At 39.8% G+C, this 17,886-nt stretch overlaps 1 protein-coding gene across 2 annotated transcripts; it reads left to right on the top strand.

Annotated features, from left to right (window-relative positions):
• Positions 1 to 2,798: 2,798 nt before the first annotated feature.
• On the top strand, positions 2,799 to 17,649 carry pitpnc1b (phosphatidylinositol transfer protein cytoplasmic 1b). Of its 2 annotated transcripts, XM_026317175.2 has the most exons (11): positions 2,799 to 3,465; positions 7,752 to 7,900; positions 9,401 to 9,489; positions 9,660 to 9,667; positions 9,786 to 9,857; positions 11,399 to 11,491; positions 12,682 to 12,837; positions 14,373 to 14,436; positions 14,635 to 14,703; positions 16,187 to 16,364; positions 16,396 to 17,649. In XM_026317175.2, exons 1-10 carry the CDS (start codon positions 3,418 to 3,420, stop codon positions 16,339 to 16,341), a joined length of 903 nt encoding a protein of 300 aa, XP_026172960.1. In that variant the 5' UTR covers positions 2,799 to 3,417; the 3' UTR covers positions 16,342 to 16,364; positions 16,396 to 17,649. The 2 variants fall into 2 exon arrangements, with proteins under 2 accessions (XP_026172960.1, XP_026172959.1); XM_026317174.2 differs by having other exon boundaries at positions 2,800 to 3,465; positions 16,187 to 17,649.
• Positions 17,650 to 17,886: the final 237 nt, after the last annotated feature.

The raw sequence follows: 17,886 nt of genomic DNA, 5'->3' as shown, positions 1-17,886 counted from the left end.
TCTAAGTCAGGCTGAAAAAAAAAAGATTGATTTAAAACAAAGTATTATAACATTTTCATTTGTCACAAAATAAATAAATCAATAAAATTGTCATAGCTTGCCTAGCACACTAAATTGTCCAGAGATGGCCCTGTAGCATGGTATTGTTCTCCTTCACCTTTCCTAAGCAGGGCTGCAGAATAACTTTTTGCAGTGGTTGCAGTGGTGTGCCTGACATGTTTGTTTAGGTGCACCTTGCTGTTTTGCAGCACCATTAGCATCACAATAATACATTTAATGGTTTACTTTTTGTAATTTCCCAGAGTTCTGTAAATCATTGTAAACAGGACTACAGGGCAAATAAATGCTTGTCCTTAATTGAAGAACAGCATAAACACAATATTGAATATCTGAAATGATTTTAAAACTAAACTAAAAGTGCCTAGCTTTAAGAAGTGTTTGACAAATTTAAATGATCACACTCGCCTTTGTGGAAATGTCCTCATCAATCATAAATGTGATGTCCAATTTATTGGAGATTTCAATGGATGTCTTTTCGTAAGGTGTCTGCAGTTCACCCCAATGAACTGGACACAGACAGTATAGTTACTGTAGTTGGGCTTCAGCTTTTCATTAGTATTATTTGAGACTTAGTGAAAAGCAGCTCTTCGAAAATATTGTATGTGATGTTGAATTAAATTTTTATTCACCTACCTCTTCACTGCTGCAGTTTGCTGCTGCCCGGCGCTGAAATGCTGCAGGGTGAAGAGCTGTGTTGTCCATACACTTATCACAACATAAGATCTGCTTCTTTGACAAGCAATGTTTTTGTAGTGTTTCAGTGCAGAAGGTCGATGCACTGACAGCAAAAGTGGTGTTGCCTGGTGGTGTTCCCTTCTTTACAGTATATGCAATGTATTGCATTGCTAAATTTGTCATACCTCAACTGTAAGATCTGTATGAGCCAATCTTTATGAAAGGAATTTTTGCTTTTTTTCTTCCCTTACCTGTGGCTCTGATGTTATTTCTATCCCTGATTCTGGGTCAGGGTTAGGAATCTTACCAGTGGCAACAGAGACCAATGTTTTTCTCAGGTCTGGATTGAACCTGCCAGGGCCCAGGTTGAGTATATCTGTATTAGTGTTAAGCACAGAGTTTTTCTTGAAAAAACTATGTATAGGCCTGCTTCAGCTCCTCCTGAACTAAGTTACCATGGTTCTGTCATTGATGAGTAGCCAGGTCTTGATTTCAAATCGGAACATGCCAATCAGAGTCAATCAGAGGTGAAGACCCGCCCCTAAATTGTCTTTGATTTATATTTACTTTCATTGAGGGAAAAACATAACGTTAAGAGTCATACACACAGACCTGCGGATGCTAGATGTACAAGTGCGACCAAGCAAAAAGTCTAGTCTAGTCAACAGATTTTTGGTCACATCTGCAAGCAAATTAGTTGCACTCTGTATCTCTGCTAAGCAGAGATTTGATTACAGTATAGGCAGAACCAAGATAATGAAAACACTTATTAATACCAGGTTCTGTGGATCAAATGTTGTTATCTAGATAATGTATCCATCTGAAGATCATGTTTTAATTCCAGGTGTAAATGAGGCCTCTCTCTCTCCATTTAATTCCTCCTTTAAATCCTACAATACCTACACCTCCTTTTTTTTTTTTTTTAAAAACAGGGAAGAGGATACACATTAGACTACACTAAACATCTATTTAATCTATTAATCAATCAGGAAACCAATCTTTTTTTCACCTTCATAATTTGCAAATCAATCACCCGCTGCCATCTATAACAACTGCTACCCAAGTTCCCAAACAGCTCTTAAACCACAATTAAATAATGACTCAAAGTTAATCAATGACTAGATCAACTGCTGAAAATACATCTAAGTCACCACCAATCATCCTTTTAACTGTGGTGATGCATGTGCTGTCAGGGCTCTGTGCTCGCTGAGTCCGGGGAGGATCGAGGCAGAGACAAGCAAAGCACACCTCAGCTCTCTGAAGTGGCTTCCCTTCTCTAAACACTGATCTGATAAGATAGGAGCAAACCCCACCAGGAATTTGTTTTCACCGCTCTCTCACTGCAGAGCGGATGATAGCGAAGACATGTGGAGAAGTGAGCCACTCTGGCCCCCGTCTCAATGCACACTAAGAAAAGCAAGTGAATTCCACCAGAGAGAAAGAATCCAGGGCCTAGTTATTGGTTCTGACCCTTCCAGACTGACCCAGAGAGGCCAAACAGCTGCTTCTCCCATTTGATGGGGGGACAACAATAAGTGCTGAGCAGGTACCAGCAGCTTTAACTCACACAAAAAAGGAGAAGGGCCCACGACTCAAGGACATAGGTGAGAAATTACAACCACTTTGATTCTACTCATTGACTACGCACGGATTCAATTAAACCGAGCTGAAGGTCATGAGGTTGCACAACGTAAGCGAGTCTGTGCTTAATGGAAATCCACATGGCTCTGGTAATATTTAATCCAACGGCCCACGCTGAATACCCCTGAGTATCAGTCATTCATATAAGTACTGTCACAGCCTAAGTGTTGGAGAGGAGGTGAGAAATGTGCTTCAATTTCAAAGACTGATGTTAACAAACTGTGTTGCTTAATGTCCCCAGAAATAGAAAGATGACAATGAGGGGTACTGCTAAAAATAGCACTAGCAACAGAATAAAGAACAGATAGAGATCAGAGAAGGTGGAGGGGGGGCGCACAGGTGAGGAGGTATTAAAGTACAGTGGGCGGAGAGCGGATACTATGGGAGTGAGGGAGAAAGAAAATAGATAAGGAGTGAACAGGCAAAGGAATTTTGTGAGGAACTGAAAGCAGCCGAGGGTGGTTGAGGGGAAAGGGAGGAGCGCGGAGCAGACAGCGAGGTTACACATGAGAAGTCTGAGGTGGAATTAAAGCAAAGGACAGACCAGAAGAGAAAGGGAAAGAACAGGCAGACTTGGTTAGGAGTAGGTTTCAGTCTTACCTCACAGCTAATTACCACTTTCTCAGCGGTGGAGGAAAACAAACAAACCGAGTGAGAAAAACAGTAAGCAAAAAGGGCAGCTGAAGTCAGGACAACAGAAAGCAGAAGTAACAAGAAAAGGCAGGAGAGGCAGCAGTTAAAAAGTTGAGTGCAGTTTATCTGAGGCAGAGAAACAAAAAAAAAAAAACAAAAAAACAAAAAAAGGCTGCAGGGAGTGAGCGAAAGGGAAAAAAAAAAAAAAAACAGCAGATACTCATTGACAGAGAGGACTGGACTTAACTCCATGGACGACTGACATCAGCAAAACAAAGGAAGAAACGTGTCAGAAAAGAGGTCACTGCAGTCTAACAGCAGTGTGGCTTGCCTGAGCGTGTCTGCTGTGCAGCCAAGACAGCTGAGACAGACACGGTTCAAAAAAAGGGTCCACTCTGTAACAGCACCATGTTGATGAAAGAGTACCGCATATGTATGCCACTGACTGTAGATGAGGTAAGTGTGTTTGTCTTTCCCACACTCAGACACACACACACACACACACACACATACAATAACCTCCTACAGCTGTAAACTCAAAGACCATAGAGAGGATTTTTATTTCTAAAGTGAAAACATTGTTTCAACTTGTAATCTTGAAAGTGTTAATGTGCTGATAAGAAAAGTGCCAACAGAGCGCACAGACCTCCTGCGGCTGCTCCGTGGGAGCTTTGGCACATTGGCGAGAGAGGTATGTTCAGCAGCAATGGGCTCAACCAATTTAACAGAGCCAACGCACAACACCTGGCTAGCAGCAACATACAGTAACACTGCTGTTGTATCTAAATTATCTCCCCATCTGTCTGCTTCTCTATTTTTCGTGTTTGCTTTAGCACTCCTGGCAGCACACAAACTAGTCAGACCTGTTACAGCTTTGCAACCTCAACTTAAACAAAAGGTATCTGGCCTACAGGTTTACAAACAAAGAAGATCGTGTAAAAGGGAAAAGATGGGCGGGCAAGGGAGTTATGCACCAAAATGTCCTTCGAAAGGAACGTCCTCATCACGTCCTATACCATTCTCCACGCCCTTCAATTCTACCTGTTACCACAACAATGACAGTGACAAATAGCAGTCCAAAATAGGATTTACAGTATCGTGCAGGGCACACAGAGACCTGAGCTTGCAGCAAATCCTCTTTCGCCTGAATGTAATGTAAGTTTAAGTGCAGCTTATTTGAAGGAGTATCAAATCATGACAGTTACCTCAGTCCAAGCTATTTACAATGTCCTAACCCTTGCTCCACTTTCACAGGGTATAGTGTTGATTTTCAGGTGTGAAATATCCAGTGGTAACACAATATAGCTAAACTGTGTTAAGGACTGAACAGCACTATGTTCTGCTGGAGGCAAAAGCTCACACTTGGCAGGTGTGGTACAGGTACTAGAGGTACAGGTGGTTTTATCTCCACCTCCTGAACCCAAATCTTTGTGTAGAGATTAACAAATGTCACTCTGGACAAAAGCATATCCCACAAGTATTATCCCATCGGCCAACCTGTAAAGTCATAATAATTTAGGCAACAGGGCCTATAAAAAAATGACCTTTTCATATTTTATAGATTTAAAGCTGTGAACCAAAAGCTATTTAACAGAAAACATAAGTACTAATTTACTGTACAACAGATTTCTACTATGTAAATACTCTTAAAGTGATAGATACAGTACATTCCATTTGGCCTTCTTATCAGGACTAAAATCATCTTTGGTACATTACTGGTGACATCAATGGAGTTCACCTGTGTGGATTTCAGTTGACTGTACTATTAACAATCGGGAAAGTCCTACTGTTTGTCTGTTAGTGTCATAGCAAAACCAGCCCTATGGAGATAAAAAAAAAAAAAAAAGCACAAGTCACACGACGGATACAAATCAGTCATTAGGAAATGGAGTGATGACTCATACTGTTAATGTTGATCACATTACACACATTAAATTTAATTTGACTTAATGTTGTAAAGCCGGAAATACATGATCACAACCTGTGAGAATACTTTTTAGAGGTACTGGAAATCATTGCTTCAAAGAGAGTAGAAGATATTTATTATTTACGTATACAAGTGCTTTTTTTTTTTTTTTTTACAAAAACATTTATATATTTTCATTTTCAGATCATTGGTTACATGACAAATTCAATTCTTTGTACTCAGATTTTTTATTACAAGTTTTAAAAAGTTGCCTTGCACATTTTTTCCATCTCAGTCGTAAATACTTTCATTTTCACTGGCTGACACAGTGACGCTACCTGCAGAGCCTGTGCCTGGCAATGATGATATATGTTTACCTCTTACCTATCTGCTGCTTTTTTTTTTTTTTTTTGAAAGGACACAATGAGGTAAATATCAAATGCCAAAATGCCAAATGAATGAGTTTCTCAACGCATCGGTCATCTCGGCAAAGTCAGAGTACATAATAGTGATTTTAAGGACACCTCGAGATTTGTTTTTCAGAAAGCAACCGGTGTGTGGGAGGAGCCCATTGCACTGTTGTTGGTAAATGCACTCATTGTTATGATAAATTAATTCCCAGTAAGTAAATACTGAACGTTGACATTCTACAGTAATTGGAACAAGGAGGAGGAGTGTCACATGATGTCTGCAGAGTACAGTGAAGAATGGCAAACTGTTATCTTCCCCCTGATTTTCTGTCTCTTCCTCTGTTTCTGCATTTAATTAAAAGAAAGCTTTAGCGGCACACCAAAATAGGGCAACAAAATGAATTACATTAAGGTGGCCACTGCAGAACACTTAAGTTGTTTACAGTGTAATTTTATTGCTTTTCCAGAACTTTTAAAACAAATGTCACCAAATCATTTGGAAATAAAACAAACAAAACACTATAAATAGAAAGAAAGTAGGAGAGAAAGAAGACGACAGCAATCATGCAATTACTGTGCAAAGAATGTGTTTTGTAAACAGCTGAAGGCAGGAGTGGCTCTGTGGGCCCTGAAGCCCAAAGGCCTCGTCCACTTTAGAATCACTAACAGAAGATACTCTCGCCTCATCAGCACTGAGCAGAAACTGGAGCTGCAGCAGAGAAAAAGTCCCCTCCCCTCCCCAATTTAGAGACTATGCACTCAGCCTCACTGGAAAAATAAAAGTTTGATGTCTGATATGGTCACTGGAGGAAAAATTTTATACACAGCAAGTGGCTGTTCAAAAAACAAATAAAAAAAATACAAAGTTTGCATCTAAGTATCACCGAGAAAGTGCCTGTCAAGGCAAATTCTGATTCAGCAGCTGTGGCCGAACCTGTTGCCAGGAGAGTTTCTGTCGCCACTCTCACTTGCTACTTCCCCCCACTGGCTGAAGGTCATTATAATTTCCACCCTAGCAGTCCAGGTACAGGGACCAGGCTATATAAGTTACTGAAATGTGCCCTGCCACCACCATTTTGAGAAGGTAGTCAGGTGTAGTAGATTCTGCTGCCCAAAGCTTACCAAATGATTGAAATGGACAGTATAGTATTGTAGTGCTAGATTTAACTGCATTAGATTTGTAGAGTTGCTCAATAGCATCAACATCGACAGATTTGTTATTATAAATGTGTTTTCACCCTCTAATATAGAATATCGATTCGGTGGAAAAAAATAAAATTTTAAATCTCACTCTGACCTGGTGCTGGGGACAAGAAGACTTATTGTATTTTAAAATTATTACCACTTGGACAAATCCTGTACTGCAGTGTTTTGCAAATCCAACCACAGGCACAACAGTGATAATGCACAATGGTTCTGGCTCATTTTGACCTTCCAGCTGATTATATTTGGTTATATTTTTCAATTCCAAAAATACAATAGATCTATAATGTCTGTGAAGATTCTCGGTTGTCAAAGGTGAGGTTATCTAGAAGCTGAGTCATGGCAACTGGACTTCTATTTAGTTAGGTCAAAACGTTTCAGCACTAATCAAGTGGCTTCTTCAGTGTGACAGACTGAAGAAGCCACTTGATTCAGCTTCTAAGTAGAAGTATAATAGAAACCGTGGTGGTGGTGTGAATGAGAGTGTGAATAATCATATGTCTCTATGTGTCAGCACTGTGAAAAACTGGCGACTTGCGACTGGTGAACCCCGCGTCTCGCTAAATGTCACCTAGAATGGGCTCCAGCACATCGTTACCCTCTAAAGCATAGTCATTATAACTAATGGATGGATGGAGAGCTGTACAGAGCAGATACTAGAAATAACAATAAAAACATGTTGTGAAAAAGCTCAAAAGGTTTAATGAAGACTACAGTATATATGTTTTTCTGAACAGTAGCTACTGTGGCCACAACACTTACATGACAATGCTCAGTTCTTCGTGTAACACCAGCACAGGTGAAGGAGTTTGATTCTGTTTGCAAACACTGGGCACCATAAGTTAAAAAAAAAAAAAAAAAAAAAAACCTGTAACTTCTGAAACATCTGAGAAAGTCTGCAAAGATGCCGTGTACTGCCAATGTAAGAAAAAAATGAATCCTTTCAAAAGTTATGTAATATTGTTTTAATATATCAGCAATAAACATGAGGGCCTACCTGCTCAATTAAAACGTTCCTTCATCCACGACTGCAATTACCAAACACCTTTTGAATTAAACCAACACTGCAATTAAAATGCATCACTTTAGATAGCATCTTGAGGATTATGAAAATAATTTTGTTTTGTGCATCTCATCAGCTCACCAGTTATTTTTCCTCTCTCCTCACCCTCCCACATCCTCACCACGATAAACCTCATCCTAAACCTCTCCTCGGGCTCCAGTACAGGATCGGGCAGCTCTACACGATCAGTAAGCACAGCTGTGAGCAGAGCGGTGGAGGAGAAGGCGTGGAAGTGGTGAAGAATGAACCAGACATTCACCCCCAGTATGGCCCGGGACAGCTGACTGAAAAGAGAATCTACCTCAACAGGTACAGTGATAAAATGCAGATATCACTAGTTATAGGCAGTAAAACATCGTTTTGCTATAGTAACACCAGCACAGCACAATATGACTTGCCTACATCCAAAGTCCAGGTATCCTCTGCCTGAAACATATATCAGTGTTGACTGTCAGAGGCTTTTCACACTGTCACCATGTTCTTACAGTACATTTAGATGATGGTAAACTTTTTACTTTAACTCATTTTTAAAGCATTTATAGGCAACACAGAAACACATAGATGTTACAGCTGTAAACAGATATCAGGACATTTCTAAATGTTTATCATAGAATTACTTAACTGGGAAATATGCTTATTTGCTCTGAATCAACGAGTTACCAGTATCATATCTGTAGACTGAATATTTACAGCTGGCAGCTTATCATGTACGTGTACTGGAAACAGGGCAGAACATGTAGTCTGGCTCTCATAAAACTAAGAAAATTCACCTACTACCATGTGTAAAGTTCAAGAGTTTATCTAGTTTGTTTAACCCAACCGAGAAACCCCCCTCCCCCCTCATAATAGGTATTTGTGTGTTATCAATCATTCATTGTCTGTTTATACCCCAGGTATGAATGCGTCAGAGAACAAGAAGTCATATTTTTTGACAGAGCATCATCAAACCTTTAAAAATATTGCATCTTCTTACAAATTCGTCTTGAATTTTTAACACAACTATACTGTGCTATAAAATACTGCGTTTTTAATATAGTGCTTACAAAGCTTAGAATACTACTACTCAAATGATTTTTAAATTGACATCAAGCTGAAGCAAAGCGATTATTTTTCCAAGATCGCTAAACAGCAGGTGATCTACGGCCCTTAAACAACAGAAGTGCGCGAGCAATATTAGAACTAAAATGCTGCTGTTGTTGTGCGTCACTGTTCAGTCGCAAGAATTTGAAACATTGGGTGACTACACTGTTCCTGTTATTGTGTTGGTTCATTTATTAGCTTTGTGCTCAGGGTGACAGCGCATTCTAAAAATGAAAACCACAACACTTTTCTAAGTCTAAATTCATTTCCCTACCCTAAGCTACACATACTCATTACCCTAATGTAACCTCAAATCTTACTCTAATCACCATTATAAACCCAAGGCCTAATCCTAAAATAAACTGTTAAAGAAGCAAAGAAATGTTCTCACTGTGGAGGATTTTCCTAATCTTTCTGTGCTTGTGGGACATTTAGTCCTCATTAGTAAAGATATACTAGAATACACACACTCCAGACATACGTCACAACAGCGACTGCAGATTGTTTTATTACATCAATCACAGCCTACAATAACGATTCATCACTACAGGTATAATTGGGAATGAGTCACACAAACGAACGCTGTGGTGAGAGTAGCCTACAGGTAATCTGGCTATAAATGGAACAAAGAAAACACTTGGCATCAACCCATCTCCTTCTATAACCTCCTTTTCCTGCTCATTTCATTCTTCCATTCCCTGACGTTTCTTTCTTCCTTTACTCCTTCAGTAAACTGCCGTCCTGGGCCAAAGCATTTGTCCCGCGACTCTTCTACGTGACAGAAAAGGCCTGGAACTTCTACCCGTACACCATCACAGGTATTAATGTGAGCTTTTTGCTTGTGTTGAACATCAGGTTAGTTTCACATCAATAAATTATACAAAACTGGTCTTACCGTTAAGAGCTGAATTTCCAGTGAATATACATGTCTGTGCATGTAACTAATGATGTTTCTTCCTGTCAATATTGCATGTCCCTGTTGCTGCAGAGTACTCAGTAAGTGTTCCCACATCATTTACTGTACGTCAATGCAACAGAGCTCAACTCTTAACAGTATCACAGAATATGTCTTTTCTTTTCTTTTTTTTTTTTAAAACCCGTGGTCACCCTGCAGGTATCATATCTCCCCAAGTTCAGCATCCGTATTGAGACAAGATTCGAGAACAACAATGGCAATAACAGCAATGTGAGTATGACTGAGAGCAAGTGAGAAGTGAGAAAGATTAGTGATTAAAGAGTGGGGGCGGAGAGAGACCAGGTGAAGTAAAGAAACAGCAATTTTCTCGGCAGCACAAAGAAAATGTTCATTAAATTGATGTGGCCATTACAACAAAAACAAGCAAAGCACAAAATGCAGTATTGGCAGACCAATTAAACGGACATGCAGTGTGTTGAGCACGGCTGCTACGCTGCATTTTGTCCAAGGCCGACACACATAAATTGCACCAACAGAAATTCACACTGAACTGCAACTCTGTGAGCCTCTTCAGTCTACGCTGTGTAATTAAGAAACAAGACCCAGCATGTCAAAATATGCAGATCAAAAATTCTGCCAGTGGAGAAATGTGGTGACTCTTTTTTGTTACATGGTTTTATTGCAGGCAGATAAACATTTATTAAGCTGCGGATTATGTACACTCATCATATGAAATTCAATGCCTAATGGAGTAAAGTAACATGAGTACATTTATACAAATGGATTTTTATACTTTTACTCTACTACATTTAGTGGTGAATATTGTACTTTTCACTTGACTTGCATGTAGTTGACAGCTGTTGTTGGTGCAAATTATATTGTTAGATCCAAAGTTCCAAACACACAAATTATGAAGTTATAGATTAAATTTACCAATTGCAATTAGAGCTGAAATACTGTTAACTGAATAGTCAATTGACAGTAAATTTATTATTTTGATATTTGTGTAAAACGTGTTTATTTTCTAAGATTTTGCAAATCAATCATTCAATCAATTAAGCAAGTAATCAATAGAATAAACTATAACTAAAATAATAATTAGATGTAGTACTACATAGAACAGTTCATGTGACAACTAATAATATAATCCCAAAATATAAACAAGTGTTTAGATACGTTTTCCTGTTTTAACATACAAGTGAAATATTTGAATACCAAGGCTTTCTATCTACACCACATAGAAAACACAGCACCATCCAAGTAAAGCAACACTAATGGAGCAGATTCCATAAGAGGGAGCTAGACCTGAGTAGACACATCACAGGAGTGTGGTGGGGTTTTATCTAATAGCCAGTTTTTCTTATTTGTTAGTCTTCAACTGTGAAACGAGCAACTTCCACAGGACCCTCCGAACTAATTTTAAACAAGGTCATAAAAGTGCAGCCTCCCCTCTCTTCCTAGCTTCCTTCCATTCTCTTTCAAGGAAAAGCGTATTCCACTCTCATAACTCTTCTTTTCTCCTCTCTTTTAATATCTCACATACGTCCTTGTTTTTTTTTTTTTTTTTTATCTCTTCACCCCCTCCTCTCTTCTCTCTGCTCCAGTGTGATTTGCTCCATGGGCCTCAGGGTGGGATATAGTGAGAGGTGTTATGGTGTGTGACCTCAGTTTTCTACACAGTTACTCATCTACTCTCATCCTGCTCTCGACTGAGTGAGTGACGGCATCTGCGTGAGAGTACACAGAGAATTATGTGTATGTGTGCCTGCTCTCATTATACTGTATGACCTCCCCCATCTGTTTGGATGTAGGTGTTTGGGGACAAGCCGACTCCTCCAGAGAGTGTGAGTTTCCTGGATATCTTGAATGACCCCATCCCTGAAAAACACTACAAAGAGTCAGAGGTATGTACTGTACTACAAATACACAAACATGGAGATCAGTCACACACAAGCAAAATGGTAGCATTGTTGACTGTATTGAGTCTTTGCAAATTAAAACTTATGATTACAATAAAGGTCAATCACATTCATTATTATTTCATTGTTCATGAGTTGCTTACTGGTCTGTGGTTCCCCCAACCCAGTCACCGGCTTTTCCAATTTATTCTAAAACACACTGGCAATCATTAATGTATATATAAAGAACTGCAGAACAAGAAAGAAATGTAGAAGACAAGACCCATGCTGTGGAATGGCAACATACAGCCAATGTCAGAATTGGCACATGGCTTTGCCTGCTTTCAGCTTCTCTTCTTCTTCTGTTCTCTTTTGGTGTCCTTGCTGTAAATTATTCCACAGCCACCATTACAGTGAGCAATGACATGTCCTGCACACATGAAAGCACCATTCACGCAGACAGTGTGCACACACGCAGAGGAGACTGTGCCCGTGTCGCTGCATGGATCGTGCCAAGTGCTTAAATCTACTCATCTAACTCTCAGAAAGAAAGCAAATGTGTCCTTTCAAGAATGTCAAACTAGAAAAAATAACTCATAATCAACATGTGACAACAACAGCTCCCAAATGATAACGTACAAATGTACTTAAGATTTTGTATCTGAAGGAACATAAATCAATAAAACACCCACTCGTCTCTTTTAAACCCTCCCCCGGGTAGTTTTACACTTTACTGCCTGCAAGTCCCTGGAAATAAAGGTCAATTCACATGATTGGGTACACAGGAGCATGCAAACAGGCACACATCAACGTAGATGTATACACATAATGTACACAAGCGCGCACGTATGCACACACAAAAACTACACATTAATTGACATGGTGAGAATATAACACATCGTTCAATCATTCTTTGGTCAGAAGCATAATATGTGTTGTCACACTTGGATACTATGGGCTGTGTTGAGCATCAATCTACTTGCGCCTCTACACGCATTTTGTTACATTTGCGCTTTCGCGCGCTCTCTCTCACTCACACACACACACACACACACACACACACACACACACACACACACACACACACACATAGTGTACATATATAGATCCATAGCTCTTGAAGATGTCTCACAGGACCTATGTTTCTGCAGACTCAGCTGGTATAGACATATAGACCCACTGTTTGCTCTATGCAGGATCTGAGTCACTGGCAGTCAAGCAAAACTGGCCGAGGGCCTCTGGAGAAGAGCTGGAGAGAAGACCACAATCCCATTATGTGCTCCTACAAGAGAGTGCAGTGCAGTTTCGAGGTCTACGGCTTCCAGACCAAGACTGAGGAGTTCATACACAGAGTGAGACAGTATTTTTTTTTGTTTTGTTTTGTTTTGTTTTTTATCCCATCATGCCTTTGCTCTGTGTTGAGGTAAACATGGACTGGCCTGAGATAAGATCTGTAACTATGGTTACAGGTGTGATACAAGATTGAACATTTTAAATTTGCAGCTAATTGGATTTTATAACATGCTCTTTTTTACTCAAGCAATGATATCTACATATTTGACTTTACACATGTATAGTGCTAGTCATCAATTGTCCTGATTAGTTATCCGTAATCAGAGGTGGCCCTAAATACTCACATTCTATACTTTAGTAGAAGTACAGATACTTGTGGGAAAAAAAGTAGTACTGACTCAGCTCCTTTACTCAAGTAAAAGTAAGACAGTACAGTGCCTAAAATGTAGTTAAGTAAAAAGTAATACATCTTTTGATAACTCAGCAAAACTAAAGAAGTTCAGCACAAAAAACAGGAAATTCTTCTTTTATTAATAACCTGCACAGTGCTAGTACAGGAAACAAAACACAATGGATTCGCCATCAATCATTCTTGGAGCCGACAAAATCGAACAGTTCTTTTAAGTACGGCCATGGATGCTTTTCTGAATCTGCTGCATTGTAGTCGGACACTGCAACACTCCCTGGAACCCTTTCTTCCTCCCTGTCGCACTGCAAGTTTTCTCTCTATCATAACCTGTACACTCACTCGATTTCCCTCTCTAGTTAGTTACGTTTTTTACATCGTGTCGTCATCCGCGGAGGTTGAAAAAGTAACGAGCCTGTTTTGATAATGTAAGGAGTAGAAACTACATATGTCTGTGTTTATATGTAGGGAGTACGAGTAAAAAGTCATCAGATAAAAAATATTCGTGTAAAGTACAGGTACCTGAAAAATCTACTTAAGTACAATAACAAAGTATTTGTACTTCGTTACTTCCCACCTCTGTTCGTAACTGAGTTTTCCTTATGTTGCATTCTCGCACAAATACATACAATCATTATAACAGTAGGTTCTAGACATTATTATAATTACCAGGCCTATACTGATAAGACTGTTGGCCTCAAATGACCTCTGTGAAGGATTGTGCGTAAACCAAACTTATGTCAAATTTATTGGGATATTTCCTGTAATGCTTTACATGACAAATCAGTAAGAGGGCCTGTGTTGTTTCAGTGCAGACAAAGCAAAGCTTTTCAGTTTCTCAAAATAGAGTCTCAGTGGAAAAAACACTTTCAGCACATTTTTCCTTCACCATGAAGCAAAGCAATGAAGCATGAAATAAAAAGCGAAAGCACTAAAAGCAAAACTAGCAACTCTGTTTTTCCCCAATATTGTTACTGTAAATTAGGAGTGTTTATGGAAATGTGGTTTTAGTTATGAGTAAGGCTAGAGCAAACAATACTACTGAGATAAGCTACCTCTAATCTGGGCTATGTTTCCAGTTATCGCAACTATGGTCTCATTTTTCAACTTCCACAAAAGCATTGTTCTTTTCTGAGGATGACAAACTGAGCTGCACACATTTTCTTTGTGTTTCGGTTATTATTTTAGAATATCCGGGACATTCTCCTGGTTGGCCACAGGCAGGCAGTAGCTTGGACAGATGAATGGCATGGTGAGTCAAAAATACAGTCGCAATGCAAAGTTTTGCATGTCTTAAGTACAGAGTAAAAGATTCAGAACAGTGCATTTGTGCTCTGTTGTATTTTTAAATAAGATTTTACCTTTAGTATACACCCTGTGAAATTGAATGCATATTTCACACTCTGTTCTGATGCCATGTATGCGCATGTATACTTTGAATTCCCCACAGGGCTGAGTTTGGAGGATGTGAGAGAGTACGAGCGGACGATGCAAGAGAAGACCAACAGCAAAATCAAAGGTGAGGCTGCAGCACCTGACCTTCACTGTACTGAAATACCACAGAGGAGGAAGAGGAGAGCGGTAAAGGTAGACACACAGAAAACAGGGACTGAGATGAGTCGTAGATCAAAAGAGCTATTCTGAGGTGTATACAGTAATTACTCTACAGTAATTGCATTTGGCATAATAAACAGGGATACGGCCCAACATGTACAGGGAAAGCACGCTGATTCTCATCTAAACCACATATTTTTCAATTATTATGAATTTACAATAAATCTGAACAAGTATTTTGTATTTACAGTTTTCAGTCTGCCATATTATAAATTGCTGTCATTAGTCTACAAAACAGGAAGAGCGAATAACTCTAATGCTTACAAGCTTGAACAGAGTGGTGGTTGCACCTGTAGTGTCTTAGCAATGACCTACAAGTGCCCAGATGGCTTGTGTACATCTGTGAGAGAAAAACTGAGGGAAGTGCAGTCAGGAGGAATTTCACAGCACAAGGAGCAGTAAGCAGGGAGAGACAGTGGGTGTATGCACAGAAATGGATGGCAGAAAGACAGATGTAGGGAGGGAGAAGAGTGTAGGTTGGCTCATGAAGTGATAATGCCACTGCGTCGGTCCGATAAACAGTGTAATGCAGCCACCTGCTGAACTCACCCCAGCACAAGCCCTCTCAACATAAATAACCAGCCATTGCAGCACTTAACTGCAAATGTCAGCCCCAGTGGGGGTCTGTGTCTGGGCATATGTGTTTTGTGCGTGTGTGTGTGTGTGTGTGTGTGTGCACGTGTGTTGCGTGTGTATGTGGTCACCCTGCCCCCTGCTGGTTCGTCTGCTGAACCTCAGCTGGATGTGAGCGATATCAAAGGTAGAATTCCTAAATATGGCCTGTAGCATCTTGCTGCCTGTGCTCTCCCTCACCCTCTCCCTCTGTGCGTGTGATGAGAGACATCAAGCTGCAACAAATCTGCAGTCATTGCTCAACCTGCTGCAGTTCGCTGCACTGCCATGAACCCCTACAGGACAAACACTGCTACTGCATTTATCTCTGCACAGACCCAGTAATAGTTTTCATTTCATTCATCTGCCATAATAAAAGTAAATGGATGTCATTTACTCCAGAGAGTCTAATAAAAAGTCTGATGTATGAGTTGAATGCCAATAAGGGATTTAAGTAATGGGAATCTAAGTGTACGGCACAGATCTTAAGTATACTTAAATAAATTGAAAACACAAACAGAGTTCTCCCCGTTTCTCTTTTTCTCAGTGTCGCTTTTGATTTTCCTCCTCTTTTATCTCTGTCTTGTTGTTTCTTTCATGTCATGTGTATCTTATTCTTTCTCCAGCAGTATCTCTTAATTTCACTTTCAATTTCCATTATTGGCATAATGTGAAATTTTGTCAAAGTTTATAGACAAACAGAAAGGTGGATGAAAGAAAAAGGAACAATTTAAAAAAAAAATCTCTGTCTCTATCCATCTATCTGTCCATCTCAGGCCCAGCAACTGCCTCTCGTCCTTTTATCTCTCGCTCCATCTCCGTGACAGACGAGCGTTCCCTGAAGAAGATGGGAGTGACGACTTTGGCCATGTCTGACCCTGCCTGCTCTGTGCCACCCAGTCCCATTCGCCTTAACTCAACCCCTGAATGACACCACACACACACACACACACACACACACACACACACACACACAAACAAACTGCACAGTGCTAAAACACACAAACCAAAGTCAACACTCAAACACTCACTAGAGTCATGTGATCTTATTTCTCCGACACACCCACATACAAACAGTGACATGATCTTAAAAGACGCAGTTTAAGAAGAACATGTATTCACTGTTGGGAGGAGAGGTACATGAGCACATAAAGATTGGAAACAGCTACCCTGGCTCCATTCAAAAGTAAAAACAATCCAGCTACCATCATCTGTTACATCTAAAGCTCATTTATTAACACATTACTTCTTGGTTTGTTCAAGATGTACAACTGCTCAGATTAAGATTTGCACAGATTTAAATGATACAATGTGTTAATCTGGGAGTTTTAGAAGGGCATATGTTGTTATTTTTGAACAGAGACAGCTTAGCTGATTCCCCCTGTTTGAAGTCTTGCTAAGCTAACCAGCTGGTGGCTCCAGTTTCATATTTTCCCAGATAGACACAAGAGTGGTATCGATCTTATTATCTAACGTCACCAGAAAGCAAAATGTCAAACTATTCCTTTATCACTGCTGCAGAAATACTTCTGTTCTTGTTCACAGCACTATAACACTTTGTACCTACTTAAAGATGGTTTCTACTGTTGCCTTTGAAAAACCTTCCAATGTCTTCATCAGCCTGTGAAAGCAGGGTATTTCAGCTCTTTCAGTAAATTTCTCAGCCATAGTGAAGCTCAGTAACCACCAGCAGGGCTCTCTGATTGTTTCCCAGCCCCCAGCCAGCAGCCTACAAAGAGATGCATAAGAAGTTTAATAGAGTGGATCTAATGAGAGAGCAGACAAGAAAGGGGGAGGCTGTCAATGCTATAGATCTGTTCTCCTCTCCACCTCAGCCAATAGGTCAGATCAGGTGTATTGACAGAGGGCAGTAAGACGTTGTATTGGTTCTTTGATCACTTAGCTGAGAACTGCAAATGGGTCAAGCCAGGTCTAAACTTCAATTATGAGTCAATGATTTATAAGACTTTATTTTTTTATGTACATATAGAGGAACAGGTTCACATCATCAGAATGCAACAATGACAATATGGAAACTGAAGTGACATACATATATATATATATATATATATATATACATAGACTGTAAATGCTGAAACACAGTTTTCTCTTGCCTTATTTGTAAAAACACTGAGTTTAAACAAAGCATAAAAATGATGGAAGTGGAAAATTTATGTGGAAATGACACTGCATGGTCTTTTATAATGGATTTTTATCAATAAATACAGTTTTTGATTCACTAGTGTCCTGATGTCTGCACAGATAAGCGAAAAATATTGAGTCACGGCACACATTATCAGCCACGTTTGATCAGTATTGACCTGTAACGATGGACCTGCTGCTGGCACATTACAGCTCTCACATGTAATCTACTCACCAATTTCACACTTGTGTGCCATGTGGAACCGGCTCCAGCAGCAGTCGACTTGAAAAGAGGCAGCCTCTCAGTCCAGCCTGGTGTGGATCTGTTGCTCGT

Source organism: Mastacembelus armatus, chromosome 16 (genome assembly GCF_900324485.2).
Source record: "Mastacembelus armatus chromosome 16, fMasArm1.2, whole genome shotgun sequence".
NCBI lineage: Eukaryota > Metazoa > Chordata > Actinopteri > Synbranchiformes > Mastacembelidae > Mastacembelus > Mastacembelus armatus.
The sequence above is the reverse complement of the archived record's forward strand: the minus strand, read 5'-3'. Positions and strand labels throughout refer to the sequence as shown.